The 17,028-nt window shown below is 40.3% G+C and overlaps 1 protein-coding gene across 2 annotated transcripts; it reads right to left on the bottom strand.

Moving 5' to 3' along the window:
• Positions 1–3,208: 3,208 nt before the first annotated feature.
• Positions 3,209–11,751, bottom strand: LOC124135946 (FAST kinase domain-containing protein 4-like). 2 transcript variants are annotated; one of them, XM_048382068.1, is made up of 7 exons: positions 11,654–11,751; positions 9,152–10,462; positions 8,499–8,626; positions 6,634–6,748; positions 5,912–5,987; positions 4,782–4,896; positions 3,209–3,444 (listed from the first exon to the last, which is right to left on the bottom strand). In XM_048382068.1, the coding sequence occupies exons 1-7, from the start codon at positions 11,661–11,663 to the stop codon at positions 3,352–3,354; spliced, it is 1,848 nt and encodes a 615-aa protein (XP_048238025.1). In that variant the 5' UTR covers positions 11,664–11,751; the 3' UTR covers positions 3,209–3,351. The 2 variants fall into 2 exon arrangements, with proteins under 2 accessions (XP_048238025.1, XP_046357612.2); XM_046501656.2 differs by having other exon boundaries at positions 11,616–11,751.
• Between the last annotated feature and the right edge of the window lie 5,277 nt (positions 11,752–17,028).

The raw sequence follows: 17,028 nt of genomic DNA on the forward strand, positions 1-17,028 counted from the left end.
TGCCCAAAGTTTGTCAACACTTTTACTCACTCAGTTGAGATACTTGTCAAATGTTGACTCACACTTCGTTCAGCAATCTTACAGGTAGAACATGGTGACCTGTAACTGATGACGTCTGCACCAGACAAATGGGTCATAGCATCATCAATGATCTGAAAAACGATTAGCCAGAGCCCCGTTCTCCAAAATGATTGCAAAGCCGATACTTACAACAGTCATGAGTTTACTTTGATGTTAACACATTCTAGAAGTATCTGCAAGCTAGTACTGTGCTAGTATGGTGCTGATTGATCATTTTCAGGATCAATTTGGGTCCACAAGCAGTGGATCCTGACATAGCTATGGAACACATCTCGGCAAAGAGTTCCAGCCTCTTGCATTACTAGGCTACCCAATCACCATCAAAGAAAAAAATTGAAATATAAAATAGAGATGAATGAGTGAAAAAGATGGTTTAATAACAACTCTTCGTAACCACATACACATTATTTCAAGCAAAACATATCTTGCATAAATGACGGAAACTGTTCACAGGAAATTTTTGATATTGAAAAAACATTCTCAATGCATCTTCCATATATATATGTATTCTATTTTATTTATGGAAGGTCGGTGGGGTAGCCTAGTGGTCAAAGAGTTCCCTCATCACGTTGAAGGCCTGGTTTCGATTCCCCGCATGGGTACAATGTGTGAAGCTCATCTCTTGTGTTCCTGCGCTGTGATATTGCTGGAATATTGCTAAAAGTAGCGTAAAACCAAACTCATTATCCATGGAAATATTTTCGTCATGGCTATATAACACTTTTGAAAGGGAATTTACTGTTATTCCACATGTGACTGATTGCCAGGAGGTATTAATAGTATTCAATATTGCCATAGAACTCAGTTTTAGTTTTACTTCAAGTGAAAAAACCAGATGAATGAGTGAGTGAGTTGGGTTTAACACTGCTTTTAACAGTATTCCAGTCATATCATGGCGTGTCAGCTTAATGTGGGAGGAAAGTGATGCAGGTCTCAGAAGTTTACCACCGGTGAAACCAACGAGCACAGGTATGGTGCTGACAAACCTAGAAAAATCATCGGGGCAAACTGGGATTCTGACCCACAATCATAGGTTTCTGGTGTGCCCAAAGGGATGCAACTCTGCACAGCAAATCGAGACAACTGGGCCACCCATGCCCCCCTATCAACAGATGTGTAGTATGGATGTCCTGCACTTAGTGCCGTTAGTCGCCTCTTACGACAAGCATAGTTGCCTTTTACGGCAAGCATGGGTAGCTGAAAACCTATTCTAACCCAGATCTTCACATTTTATCTATCAGTAAACACAATGGTGTCTGGTGAACGTGGAAAACAGCTTTACAGATCGTTGGTTTATGGGTTGTTGTTGACCTTCTTTTTTACCCCTTGGATATGCATACTAAGTGAGTATGGTTTTACACCGCTTTTAGAAATAGTCCAGCAATATCACGGCGGAGGACCACAGAAATGGGCTTCACACGTTGTAGCCAAGTCGGAAATCGAACCTGGGTCTTCGGCGTGATGTGCGAACGCTTTAACTACTAGGCTACCCGATTGCCCCATCTAATAATGAACACCAGAAATAGGCTTCACATATTTTACCATTGCAGGGAATTGAACCCGGTCTTCAGTGTGGCATGCAAATGCTTTAACCACTAGGCTACAAGCCCCCGCTCGGATATTTGTAACAAATCTTGGCCGTTACCTAAAATAATACAGTACACTCTCCGGTAACATTCAACAAAGCAATAGCTAGTTAAGTCTAGGTGGATCCAGACATATACCTAGGCACTGGACTCAGTGTCCCAATTTCTTATTAGTGTCAGTGAGATCAGTTAACAGGTCTTGAATCAACAACACAAGCAAATAAATATAAACAGTTCATAAATATTCTGTAATGAATGTACAGTCACCATTGCATAAACACACACACAGTAATGGGGCAACAGCGACAAGTCTGTCAGTTCATCTCAGCAACATTGTTGCCTACCTAGTGCACCAGTATGTGGTTGGGGTTCATACCTGTGTTTCTCAGCAAAGCACTGCCCACTGGGCCACTGACCACCCTCATCACCATGACAGAATGACAAGCTTCCATAACCATCCATCATCACCATTAACATTTGTCATGGTAATGGAGTCCCCTATATAGGTAAAGAAGGACTTTTCCCAGGCAACATGGCAGTCCTTGTATGTTTCTTGCAAGTCTCTAATCGCTGTTTCTTTTAAGACAGTGGAAACCTTATATCACTAGTCCTCAGAGTTTGTAGCTAGTTCTGCTTGAAAGGGAAAAAAATGGTTATCATGTTTACATTTTCTGTCAGTTTTATTCAGTTTCAATTTGTCGCAAAAATGAAGTGTTGAGATCTGTTTCAGATTATAGCTTTCAAATCGTACTACCAGTGAGTGAGAAATACCATCACTGTTTTTTTTTACTTGTCCCCAGCACAATTTAGTAGCTTGGGGCTAGCAGACTAGTGTGAAATTCAAAGGCTGACTATTACAAGCTTGCTATTCAGTGAATAAAAATATGGCGGACCCTATTACGTTTTGATCGGAACTGGAAATGGTCAGGAGATCAGTTAAGGTTAACTCATGACAAAATAAGTTGATCTCTAGAGTACTTACAGCACATACGTGAGTGAGTTGGGTGTATGTAGCTCAATGCCATATGTTTGGAAACTGATTGTGAGGATGAAGCCCTGATGTATATTCCCAATGCTACCCACTGTAAAACACAGACCATAAAGTATAAGTATCATTAGGGGAAAGGATGCTTCATATTCTTCATTCGGTGTCCCCTGACACCCAAAAACAAAAATAGTCACACAGCACTGTAGCTCACCTGAATGTGTAGGCAACAGATTTAAAGATAGACACTTAAGAATAATCACGGTCATCATTGATATTTAAATATTTTCTGTATAATTACTGAGGAGTAAAAACTAACACAGAAAATCAATTGATTTGAACAAAATATGTTGTCATCCTAAGGAGAAACATGCCTAATTTCTGCTTCCTCTGTCTATCAATATCGGAGAAGTTTACAGAACTAATATGCCTTTGAGAGCAGTTTCAGCTTCATTGGTCCAGTGTTTACGATGGACGATTGATGATGGAGAAACGGGACTTGACAAAAGCTCACTTGGCTTTCAGTCAGGTGAGCTAAAAAAAGGAAAAATGGACCTTGAGTGGGACTCTTTATTAAACTAAAACAATATAAATCATCCACCCATATTTCAAGAATTGTAACCAATGGATTATGTTGTATCCTAAGCCTGTTCAGCTTATAGCGACCCACGTTGTCCATCACTCAGCCTGTCTGTATCTCTATGCTGCACCGACTGCCTCCTTGAGGCGAGACTGCAGGTACTGTACAGTCTTCACCACTGTGTTCTTGTCCGCCAAGTCCGTGTAGGAAACCTGAAGTCACATTCAATAACCAGTTTGGGGGAAAAGCTCAACAAATAACACGTGCCTGTATTTTAAGATACTATTTGTGTTCGTGTTTCTGAGTCTTTGTGGCATATTTGTAGATGATTTTGTAGAATGAGGTCCATAAATCTCCCCAATATCATAACACATCAACTAAAATTATTTTCATAAATTGTAGATAATTATCAAATGTTCATGTGTCCTTGCGGCCTGCTTAATCAGTATCTTAACACAGGGATACCTTCAATCTTTACCATTCAACATTAGGATCATGAAAAGGACCCTGTCACTTTATTTCATTTTTTATATTTTTAGAAATTTTCCAGCCCTATAACCAGAAATGGGTTTCACACATGATACTCATTCCGAGAATGGAACCTGGGCCTTCAACATGACAAGGCAATAATTTACCCACTAGGCAACTAAATAGCCATATTGTTATATTATTAACAGTATTGCTGATGTGAACTACTAAAGTATTCTTCACTATCTTATACTACTCTTAACACTTTAGTAGGGGATACTTAAACTTAAAATTTCAAAAATTGTTAGCTTCTAATAATATGTATGATAATTCGGAATGACACATTACAACAAGTTGTGAAGTACGACAGAAGATGTTATGACCGCCAATGATCTTTAAGAAAGACAGGGTTGAGAGATGAAATTTCAAAGCTGACGTTTCTGTATCAGTAGTGCGTAATACCGCAATGATTTTTCATGATTTGAGAGTCGCCTCTTACAACCAGCATAGGTTGCTGGGGTCCAATTCCAACTGAGAATCCTAATGGGTTACAACCAGAATAAAGTGCTCTAACCCAGAATCCCCATGGGGACCTCTATGTGTGTACTTGTCTGTCATACAGACCCTGAAACAAATATATCCAATACAGCCCATGCAAGTCTATAATATTTGGTAAGTCTAGATTACTACAAATAAGGATAGTCTCTTGGCTCCTTTTTATTATATTTTATAACTATAATTTAACAACTGTTTTATTTTCGGCAATACATGTTAATTTCAGAGACTAGTTTGTTTGTTTGTTTAACATGACACATCGCAATATTTCCGCTATATGACGGCGGTCTGTAAATGATCGAGTCTGGACCAGACAATCCAGTGATTGACATCATGAGCATTGATCCACGAAATTGGGATACGATGACATGCATCAACCAAGTCAGCGAGCCTGACTACCCGATCCCGTTAGTCGCCTCTTACAACAAGCATAGTCACATTTTACGGCAAGCATGGGTTGCGGAAGACCTATTCTAACCCGATCTTCACAGGTCTTCAGAGACTAGATGCAAGTCTATGTGTGTACCTGCACCACCTTGTAGCCGAGCAGAGAGAGGTGGCGCGCCTTCATGGCCTGGAGTCCAGTGGGGGCGATGTCGTGCAGCGTCATGTCCAGGTAGTCCTGCACCAGGATACACACCCTGCAAATAACAGGTAGCAGCTCATTAGGCCTAAACCTATACAGAACAAGAAGACAGAGTCATCCATATCCCCCACCATCCTTGCATGCTTACAATTTTAAATAAATACAGTAAAACACGGATATTATGAACTACGTATATCACAAACTGATTTCTCCGGTCCCTTGTAGTTAGTTATATCCATGTTCTACTGTAGTTTTGATTTCTGTGTAGACGTCAGACACCAGTCCTAACTACCCTGAAATATTTCCTACCCTGGATTTGAAAATCATAGAATGTCGACATGATTTCACCACTTGCCTGAGTGATGTGTATACAAACTTTTACAAAGATATATGAAACAGTTTATGAGTTATGCTCTTGATTTGAGCAAGTGCAACAAATAAAATAAGTTCCATAACTGTAAAATATCAATTCGTGACTGTGTTTTTCAACTTAAAAACATATTCATCATTTATTAATGTATTCAAGATGTCATCTGTGGTGGTTCCTGAGAACTTGGCAGAACTAAGCACCATGGTCAAAAGACCAAAGGGAGATAATTCTGTAAAACAAGACTTTTTGATGTTTTTCAAGCTTGATCCACAAAATATTATATTTATCCCTTCATGATGTATGAAATATCATGCTTTATCCATTGCAGATCTCGAAAAAATCTGTCCCATTTTGGGGTCCAGTGCCAGAAAACATAAGGCAAGGGCCATAACTCTGTAACATATTTTCCCCTGATGTTTCAGTTTTTAACTTCATCAACATAGGGTGTTTAATGTGTTAATGATGTTTGTAAAATCTCATCCCTTGTATCCAGAGTTGAAAAGATCAAACAAGGGCCATAACTATGTAAAACATAAATCAGTGATGATGTTTTTTTAATACAATGAACTTATTTATCCCGTAACAAACAGTGCGAAATGTCATCCTTGTATTCATGGCGGTTTCACCATTGAATTTAGATGTTAGGAGCCCAAACCTATATGCCTGCTCCACTGTGTAGCAGAAGATAATAACATATTACCTATGAAGCTCTGGGTCATCAACTGACGAGTCATACGGCTTTGGTGTTCCACTTTTGTCAACAAACAATTCTGCATCTGAAAATTAGGCAATTATTTACAAAACAGTGTTTTAAGTTTATGAATCAATTGGAAATGCCTGTTTTTAATGCAGTAGTCATTATTAAAGTTAATTTGAAGATCAGATAATTCTACCAAATATTGCCATGATCTGTGTTACATATACACGACGCACTGTCAGGTAAATACAATCACTCTCTTGTGGGTATCATGAACCATAACTTTTCTTAATTTCATAATTTCGGTACGACGAACGACATTAGTGAGTTGTCTTGGCAACCCAATCCATCATGTGTTATACTTTGGGTCTGGAGCCGTGAAGATCTGGGGTAAAATAGGTCTTCAGCAACCCATGCTTGCCGTAAAAGGCGACTATGCTTGTCGTAAGAGGCGATTTAGGGGATCGTGTGGTCAGGCTCGCTGACTTGGTTGATGCATGTCATCGTATCCCAATTGCGTGGCTCATGATGTCAATCACTGGATTGTCTGGCTCAGACTCGATTATTTACAGACCGTCGTCATTCAGCTGGAATATTGCTGAGTGCGGCGTTAAACAACAAACAAACCAAACCAAACTTAGGGTTTGAGTAGACAAAGTTGGCAAACGGGACAGCAAGAAATGGTGTGCTGCAGGAAAAGTTCATGAAATGGACAACATACGAACCTATGTGATACCCAGAGCTGCTGAAAATATTGGACTTGACGTATTTCTCCAAAGGAACCATTGTCGAGAGTGCCTTGTCAATCAGTTTGGCACTTGATCTGTTTTTCTTCATAAACTGTCACAAACAAGACAAACAATACATGAGTGGGTGGGTGGGTGAATGAGTGAGTGATTTTGTCAGTTATTTAAGAACTGACTTAAATATATTTTTGCATTTATGGAAAATACACATAAAGACTGATTTGTGCACTGTGTAAATATGTATAGTGGACTTATGCTTGAGTGTGTACTCCATAAACGCAAAAACATATTGAAGTCAATTCTTATAAATAAATACATCAACAATAATAACTTTGGCTGCTTATTTAATGATTAACACGAACATGACAAAAGAAATTGTAGATAACAATACAAAATAAGCAACACAAGCCCCGCCCAATCCATCATCAGCCAGTCAGGTAACAGAATTCCGTTAGCAGATGTGGCCTTTTTTTTTAAAAACAAAATAGCTTGGTAGCCAATCAAATGCGATGGACCCACTTGAAGTTTATTCATATTGCTTCGAAATAAAGAATGCACTCAATGGCTATGGAGAAACAAGTGTATTGTGATGATGATCCTAGAATGGTAGTGAATATTGGATTCCAACTATAGGGTTAGAATCATAGTATTCTAGCACCACTAAAGTGACTTAAAAACAATGCATGAGTGAGTGAGTAAGTTGATGTTAAGTGAGTGAGTGAGTTGGGTTTAACGCCACTTTTAACAGTATTACAGTTATATCGCAGTGAGTCAGCTTAATGTGGGAGGAAAGCCCAAAGTGATGCAGGTCTCAGATGTTTACCACTTCGGTGAAACCCACGAGCACGGGTATGGTGCTGACCAGCTGTCAGACCTAAAAAACATAATCAGGGTGACCCAGGATTCAAACCCACAATCATAGGTTTTAGTGTGCCCAAGGGATGCAACTCTGCCCATTGAGTTGTGGCACTGAGATGATTTGGCCATCTGTACCCCCAAACAGTGCATGGACTGACTAGGAATGTACATGTCATAACAGCAGCAACTATTAACCTTTAGACAGAATGTGCATTAATCCTCAACACATACACTGATGACAAAGTGAGTAAAGGAGGTTTTATCAACAATACAGCCATTGACTTATGGTCCAGACAATCTGGAGATCAACTGTAGAGGCAATGATCATTTGTGACAGTCATTTGACCTATTCTGTACCAAACGAGTGAGAAAGTCCTAAAAGCTGCAGTCAGCAATACCATGAATATTCCATGAGGCTAAAAAACCCATCATCCATAGCATGTTCAGTCTCATGGCACTAAGAGATTCTAGGGAACCTATGACAATGATGTTGAAGACAACAATAATGTCATTAATGATTATGATGATGAAGATGATGATAGTGGTGGGCCCTAGGAAAGAATGACAATGATGTTGAAGACAACCATAATGTCATTAACAGGGTTAAAAACTGGCACTCGTCCTATAGTCCTTGCCAAACTGCCCAATGGTAAAGGTATCATAAGGACTAGTAGAAAATTGCCATTTTTAAGGGTTTTGCTATATGTTATCATTATAAGGTCTAGTGGACGGAAACTGTTAGTTTCTAATGCTGATTAATGATGATGATGATAATGGTGGGCCCTAGGAAAGTATGACAATGATGTTGAAGACAACGATAATGTCATTAATGATGATGATGATGATGATGATGATGATGATGATGGTGGGCCCGTGGGGATTCCAGGTTACAATAGGTTCCCAGCAGGCGGCCATCATACCGTTGGAATAATGCTGAGTGTGGCATTAAACAAAAAAACAAACAGCTCACAGGTTATTAAATGTACCTCTGTCGTCTTAGGCTGATCTTGAGGTGGAAGCAGAGGGCCGTCATAGCCTGGTGTCTCCAGCTGGGCTGTTGTGTTGATGTTCATCAGCTTCATGTCCGTCCACCACTTGCGGTATGTGTCTTCAACTGCAACAAACATGGGTAAATGAATCATGAAATACTCATTCTATTTCCCATTTTATAATCACCTTTTGGAGAAAAAAATATCAAGAAGCCAAACATTTCCTTATATTTGCTATTTGTTTGTTTTTCATAGGTTGCTGAGGACCAGTTCTATCCTGGAATCCCCATTAGGCTTAAAAACATAAAAGAATTTGTTTTCAGGCAATAGCTTTCGAAAATATAGTGTGTGCGGTAGTAACCAAAATTTGTTTACAATAAAATCGGCAAAATCATGTTGTTCTAAAGTATTGTTGCATTTCACTGCCAGGGTTGTGTGTTCGAGATGCGGAATATTCAAGATTTATTTAATTTTTTGAAAATGGAAATAAAAACAAAACGTGCAGCAGAGTTTAAGTTGAGCCAGGTGGTGCCTGAGAACCAAGACTATTATTTTCTTTGGCCTTTGGTAGACAAAACTGTTACTCTTTGAGTCCAATAAAGATTAGCCAAATTAATCTAAAATACCATCGTGGAACAGATTCTACCAACCTGGAAAATACTCCATAAAGCTTGAGTCAAGGACTGTCACAATCATAGCACTGTCAGCCATGTTGAGGATTGCCAGAGACCAGACAAGGTCAAGCCACTGTGTGGGATCTTCATCTCTGACAGATGCCAGGTTAGACGACAAGATGGCCTTCACCAGCCTGACTGTCTGTGGACTGACGTAGTTCAATCTGGCAATAGATATGACCACCTTAGCTTTGTCCATTGCAGACAGTTCCACTAACCCTTTCTCTAAGAGTTCAGTGAGTCCATCCAGGAGAGTGTCATCTTTCCACTGAAGCTCGGACAGTGAGCGTAAGATTGACAGCAGGGTGAGTGACTCTGGCTGTAGAGTGCTGGTAGTGTTGGCAGTAATACTCTGTAACAACTCAGTGTCATACACATTAAGGCGGCTACAAGCATAGAAAAGTTTAGCAAAGTCTTTAAGATTCAACGTATTCATATCTTGTTTCTGTTTATTCAACTGTTTCACCACAGATCGAATCAAGGGCTCATTTCGACGTTGTTTCTTAGCCAAAATAAACAGAATTCGACTTAAGTGTTTTGCGCCCATGTTCTGCACCAGTGTGAGAGCCAGGTCATCAGTTGCCTTGATGGAGTACCCAGCATACATCAAGGACAAGAGGAGAGACGGTTTGGTAATGTCCTCCCACTGTTCACCAAGCCTGATGGCAGCGTTTTGGACGATCTCCTTGCGAAGTGGGCTTTCCTGATGGTTCTGAAGATGAGACACAACCTTGATGAGGGAAGGGAGAGGACAGATCTGTATACTCTGAAGAACCTTCTGCCCCAATGCTTCTATCACAGGTGTATCAGTTTCATACATTTCTACAAGAGGCAGCAGACAGCTAACTGTGTCCGAAACACTCAAATACGAAATTCCATTTAGTAGTCTATCTTCAAACAGACTAAAGTTTCCGGAGCCAAGCGTTTCGACCTGGACATAGCCCTGTCTTCTGAGTTCATTGAGTCTAGCCAAAACTAGCGACATTTCATGTGAAAACAACACCTTTGTGAACATCAGTTCTAGGTCTTCAATTGTACTTTTTGTAATATGTGGTGTTAGATCCCACGATGACTTTGTTGCTTTTATAAAATTGAAGCCACCTCTCTTAGTTTGGGAATCGACTGGCGTTTCTTCTGCATATGTGTTGCCTTGGACAGTGGTGTCAGTTGTCATAGAGACGGCACACTGAGATAATGTGACTTGTGGATGTAAAGCTGCTGCTCTGCGACTTCCTTGCAGGCAGAGATGGCGCCACAGAGGCGTAAAAATCTGTTTTGAATACATTCCTGTAAGAAAAAGAAAGTGATAAGGATTATCTTTGGCTTTTAATTGGAACGACAAATTGTGTCTTAACTTGAACAAATTGGAAGCCCTTGCAAGGTTGATTCAAGATGCCAAACATGACTTTACAGTCTGAGCAAAAATGTTTTGAATTTTCTTGCCTAAAATGTACTATGGCATTTTCAGTATATACTTGTCTCACTATATTTACTAGTATAAGCTGATCTTACTTGACCAGGAAGAAATTTACATAATTCTGGTGAGTGTCAAAAGTTGTAGACTGTGTCATCTGCAAGCTAAATTTTAATGAAGTAGAGTCAAATCAATCTAGCAATGATTTGCTTCAATACAAGGATTATATGTCTCAGTTTTACACTACCGTAAGCTAATTATAATACCAGACCTACATGGGCAACAGACTGTTAAGCATACTTCCTCTATAGTTCAATATGGCTAAATAGAACATGGAATGTAAACATAGTGAACATTTTCGCCTCGTTCAAGCAGGACCACCTATGAACTCTGGGTGTCTTAAAAAAACTTGACTACACAAGGAAAATTCACTCAATAAATTGATACTTTCTTTGTCCTGATTTTAAACATTTTAAACATGTTAATATTCATCAATTAGTTTTTCCTGATTACTGGAATTAATGAAATTCTCTGTTACCCTTTTAGGCTGAATTTGGAAAGATCTGGGAGTCGTGTTTGGTTCCAAATTAAATTTAGCGGTTTTTAATCTACAGGTAACCTAGCTCTACAATGAAAACACAGTATGTCTATAAGTAATTTTTCCTCTTTTCCTCAATAAGTGCCCACGTAAGAAAGCAAGTAAATCGGTTTGACAGCCCCCAGTACAAGAGTTACTTCCCTTGGAACTGTTACACCTCCTGTTTCATCGATCTTCTTGCTTTTATGTTTTCATGATAACAGGGCAACCTAGATACAATGCTTTCTGTATTAGCATTTCAGGTACTTTACGTTTCATCCGAATCAAGTTATTTCCTTGACAAACCTTTCAGAGGCATCCCAGATTCACGAGCCAAACTATAAACTAACATGACTGACACGAATAGTCAATATGCCCTTGACGAACGGGTGCAATATGTCAGTACAGTGCATCGGTTAACAGGTTCAGATGTAAGGAAATACACTTACTGACATATGAAGAAGAATAGTTTAACGAAACGCCTCACTTGTGTGCATTGCTCCCAAAGTTTGTCAGTATAAATGACCGGTTTACTGGCCCGATCGTGTAAACATGCTTACTGCTATGTGAAAGCTCTAAACAGCGACGTTGTCATCTCAGCGGATAGTCGTAACATGTAGCACGCGTTACTTAGAGCCGAAGCACCAAGCTCCTCACAGCGATATCCCGTTCGCGGAGCTCTCAAAGCTATACCGAGAGTGTAACGAAGGTGTCGCGCGCTGGGAAGGAGTTTGCCAAAGCACCGGTAAAGTGAGGTAAGGATGAGTGAGTGAGTGACAGAGACAATGACGTTTAACTGGGCTCCTGACCATTTAATTTTGTTGTGCTGTGCGATACTGATTTTACAAAATTAGTTTCGTACATATAACACCGTATTATGAAATGTAATCAGTGAGACAACTTGTTTGTTTTGTTGTTTAACGCCGCACTCAGCAATATTCCAGCTATATGACTATATATGAATAAGAGAGTCTGAACCAGACAATCCAGTGATTGACATCATGAGCATCGATCCACGCAATTGGGATACAATGACATGCATCTACATGGGGCGGATACAGCCTGCCGTCATATAGCTGGAATATTGCTGAGTGCGGCGTTAAACAACAAGCCAACCAACTGTTCTGTAAAGCGTGATATTTCACACGATTGGAGCAACATTTTTCTATATGATGTTCCGGATTTTATAACACACGGATGTCGTGCACATGGTTAGGGGTGACGTCAAGTTATGACCACCACATGCTTGCATAACCGCACGGCAACGTCTAAACATTGACTGTACTATTCTCTGAATTCTGGGTTGGGGAAATCATTCTCCATCCCTCCTGCAGTGTTCCAGCCAGTTCATGAAGTGGTGTAGGCTGTGTTGACGTTGTCATAGACGTCGGCCGAGTTTATCTCAAAGATGCTCAATTGGGTTCAAATCTGGCGACCTGGGTGGCCAAGGAAGCACATTTACGTTGTTATTGGCTAGAAAGGCTCCCTAGCCACGAGCCGTGTGCGGCCTGGCGTTATCATGTCGCAAAATCTCACGCTGGACATTAATGGCAGGAAGGAGGTGATGCTGCAAATTTTCGTCCCTGTCACGTAAAGCCGTCAGATTACCCTGCACTTGAACAAGATTCGTACGTTGTGTGTATGATATCGCCCCCACATCATGACACTTCCATGACGTTCACAATTACGGGCAATACGTTCGTTAACACGCCTGTACACGCGAATTCGGCCATCACGTCTTTCTTGGAGAAAACGTGATTCATCACAAAACCATATTCGTCCCCATTGCTGCATGTTCCAGATTTGAACGTCAATGCACCATCGAACGCGTTGAAGTCGATGAGGACGTCGTAAAACGTAGCCAAAGTAAGGCCTCCTGGCTCTCAATCCAACCTGAAGACGATTCCATACAGCCTGGGCGGACATCCTTCGTAGTCCCCGGCACGCTGGCAGCGGTGTTTTCTGCATGTAAATGCAGAACCCGGATGTACCTATCTTTGGCGGGTGTGGTGACTCGTGGTCGGCCGGAACGTGGACGGTCATTGGTTGACCCAGAAGATTTAAATCGTACAACGAGATGTGAAATTCTGGTTGACATTTAGACTGATGCCTGAGACTCTCCTGCTTGAAGTCGGCCTGTGGCGATATTGCGTGTTGTAGAATCAAGTTTTTTCAAAATGGCAAAACCATATAACAAATTTGTAGACAGATGTTTTTTTAAGCCATGTAGAGCCAGTACGTTTTCCATAATTTGCACGCATGAAACGTTTAAGGTGGCGTTGGGCGTCATGTTTTCGAAATTTGTGAACAACGCACCCAAAGTTAATATGTCCAAACCAACTGGCACCATTTCCTGTACCAAATATTCACATGGGTATACGTAGATGTTCCATGGCGTATTTCAACAATTTTGAAGCCATTTTGGTGAAAGAAACACTATTCATTGTAATGCAATCGGTTATGCGTTTCTTATTTTGAGGGTATATACCTGTTTGTTCAAAGCGGCGTTAAACTAAAATCACTCGCTTACACTCATATTTCTTTGATACATTTGACTGAAGGAATTGTTGTTGCGATAGTGTACGAAGTAAGCCAGTCACAGTGTATTTTTTATCGTGTCAAGTAAATACCAGTATATTTTAGACGTCGTGTGCTATCTAGGCGTAACGCGTCCCTTAAATAAGGTAATAAACAGAGCCGTATTATGCGCTTTAAATCGGTGGGGCTTACATATGGGAATGTGTTCGTGAATGAAAATATGTTTATTTGGTAATAGATCAAGAATATCGCCTGTCAGTATATGAACTAAATGCATAGTTATAATGTTGGAATACATTCATTACAAATGGTGACAAGCGTTATAAGTGCGCCAGCGAAATCTGTGCTTAATTCGCCACTCAAATTGGATGACGTATCGATGAGTTGCCGTTCTAGCCTGATTCTGTTATAATTACCTTTGGCACAAGCGCCAGAACACATAATTGATCTGAACAGGTTACATATCAAATTATACATAATACATCAACATTCTGATATTTCTGCTATCCACAATGTGAAGTAGAGTCGTCTTATTGTTGATAGTCATTCTTAGATATAAATGAGACCACTCGCATTCTTCTCATTTGATTACGCTCGCATTAATTTAAAGATTTACAGTAAGAACCGTCATTATCATCTGCAGCCAAGCCCAGTTAATACTATGCAGTTTGACAGGAATCCACGACACCGTATTCAATTAGTATTGGGAACGCTTATTGCCGGTCGTAAGTGGCGACCAAATAATGATTTATTAAATAATTATTGGTCCCTTAGAAACCTATGCAGGTCGAAAGCAGCGACCTTATGAATCGGGTGGTCAGGTTCGCTTGACTTCGTTGACAGCATGACAACGTACCCTGACGGCGTGGGACGAGGCTCATAATATCAAACACTGGATTGTCTGGAACAGACTCGATTAGTCCGCCCTCATATAGCTAGAATATTGCCAATTGTGGCGTTTAACAAACAAACCAACATACAAACCTAGCACTTCGTGTTGGCTATACAAAGAAAACAAAACGACAATATTACGTTGGAAGGACATTCCAGGGGGAATTCAGTGTATACAGATTAACACAATTTATCTGATTTTTCGGAATCCTCCATTTTGCTCCCAGAATATTAAATTTAAAAAAAAATATGAAAAATGATTTTTATATTCTGGTAACTAAGTGGTTATACCTTGCAAAGACATGACTGGCAAATTGATCTGTATCATCTTATCTTTGGTATTTCATCAGTTTATGAATTATTCACAGATGTCAAGAGGACTCATCGATTTTCAGTCAGTTTTTTACAGACATCTTCAGAAATATAATAACAAGAATTTCGACTTCTATATTTATAACTTTTGAAATTTTCCACCGAAAAAACCCTAATGAATAGTATTTATTGATGAACAGGTTTTATGTGGTAGCAAACATGTAATGGTTGAAAGCCGTGTAATGATTTACAATGTATACCACGAGATCTATGTTCTGGTTAAAATATTCATTCTTATCCATAGAGGAGGCGCACATGCGCACGCACGCACGCACGCACGCACGCACGCACGCACGCACACACACACACACACACACACCGTGGGTTCAAATCCCAGATTCACACTAGACGCATAGACCTCCGTTTGTCAGTTCCTAGACATTCCTAGTGGGTGTAGCCAATGCGAAAAATGTGTGTGTGTGTGTGTGTGTGTGTGTGTGTGTGTGTGTGTGTGTGCGGACTGATGCCAAATCTGGGGTAGAATAGGTCTTCAGCAACCCATGCTTGCCATAAAAGGCGATTATGCTTGTCGTAAGAGGCGACTTACGAGATCGGGTGGTCAGGCTCGCTGACTTGGTTGATGCATGTCATCGTATCCCAATGCGTGGATCGATGCTCATGATGTCAATCATTGGATTGTCTGGTCCAGACTCGATTATTTACAGACCGCCGTCATATAGCTGGAATACTGCTGAGTGCGGCGTTAAACAACAAACCAACCATCCAAGGTAGTCCACCTCTACCTTGTCTAATTCACTCACAATACCCAGTTGGTACAAAACGTATTAATAAATTATCAATTTTCACATGCTCACGATATAGTCGGAATCGTACAATAGACTCTGCTTTCGGCAGAAATATCTTCTGATAATGGAAATCCTTTTTGTCGCTTATGTTTTCGGGGCGATTCTTTGACCCAAGTTCTAACGTATAGAATTACTGATATTAAACTAGGAACGGAGGAGGGGATACGATCACCGCTTCTACCATCCACTCACTCCAACAAATGTCACCAGTATCGACGAGGGCTGCGCCGTGAAGACGATAATGATATAAAAAAATCATCAAAATATAAAATCAATGAGAATCAATCGAAGCAGATACAATTAGCTGATATTTCTATATTACGTTAATAGTCAACGAACCGAACGAGCTTCATCGACCTCACTGATCACAATAGTGTGTCAATTTCCTTCTCAAACGCGCGAGACCGCCTCCGTGGTCTATTGGTAGAGCGTCCGCCCCGAGAGCGGAAGGTCCGGGGTTCGATCCCCGACCGCGTCATACCAAAAGACGTTAAAAGATGGTACTTGTTGTTACCCTGTCTGGCGCTCGGCATTGAGGGGCTAAAACAAGGACTGGTCGGCTCGGAGTCAGTATACTGTGTCTGAGTGGGGTATTCATGCTAAACTGCGGCATGGTATCTCAGTGAGCTAGCACTATAAATCGGCATCAGTCCGGACTAGTACAAGCAGCCACACAAACACACACACGTACATGCACGTCGCTATATAAGTGCAATAATCTTGGACGCGACGTTAAACCCTATTTCACCTCACCTCACCTCAAACGCGCGACAAGAGAGTGGGGTTCACTAGTCATCTGTACTGTTCGATACCTACAGTAAGTAGAATTAGCAATCTGTAGGATTTCATTTAAAAAGCTGAATGCAGAATAAAAAGCGAAATGATTTTTGGATATTTATTCATACAAAAAAACGTCAACCCCAGATAATGTCTCGATTTAACCGAAAAAAATTCCTTTTGGCGTAAAGGTAATTTACAATAAAAAAAAGTTGTTTGAGTATAGCTATGAATTCCTGTGGTTCATCGTTTGTGACCAGATTTTCTGTGTCATTACGTCAGGCTAAGGATCGCCCTGTTAGAAACGTCCGTCTATGTAAGCTCTGGGATTTACAGCACACGTCACATCTCTTATTTTTCACAAATCATAACATATTTTCAAAACCTATATAGCTATCTCATTTTCATCCTTAGACGCTTCCAAAAATAATACTTTATTTAGTCGAAAGTGACCTTTGAGTAAGGAATCAAGACAGAA

This window comes from Haliotis rufescens, unplaced genomic scaffold, assembly GCF_023055435.1.
Source record: "Haliotis rufescens isolate VD_foot unplaced genomic scaffold, xgHalRufe1.0.p SCAF_4, whole genome shotgun sequence".
NCBI lineage: Eukaryota > Metazoa > Mollusca > Gastropoda > Lepetellida > Haliotidae > Haliotis > Haliotis rufescens.

Coding starts and splice junctions, on each gene's coding strand:
- LOC124135946 (XM_048382068.1), bottom strand. Junction 6,749..8,498: donor ATCAGCCTAAGACGACAGAG/GTACATTTAATA, acceptor TGTTTGTGACAG/TTTATGAAGAAAAACAGATC. Junction 4,897..5,911: donor GATGACCCAGAGCTTCATAG/GTAATATGTTAT, acceptor TGTTATTTGCAG/GGTGTGTATCCTGGTGCAGG.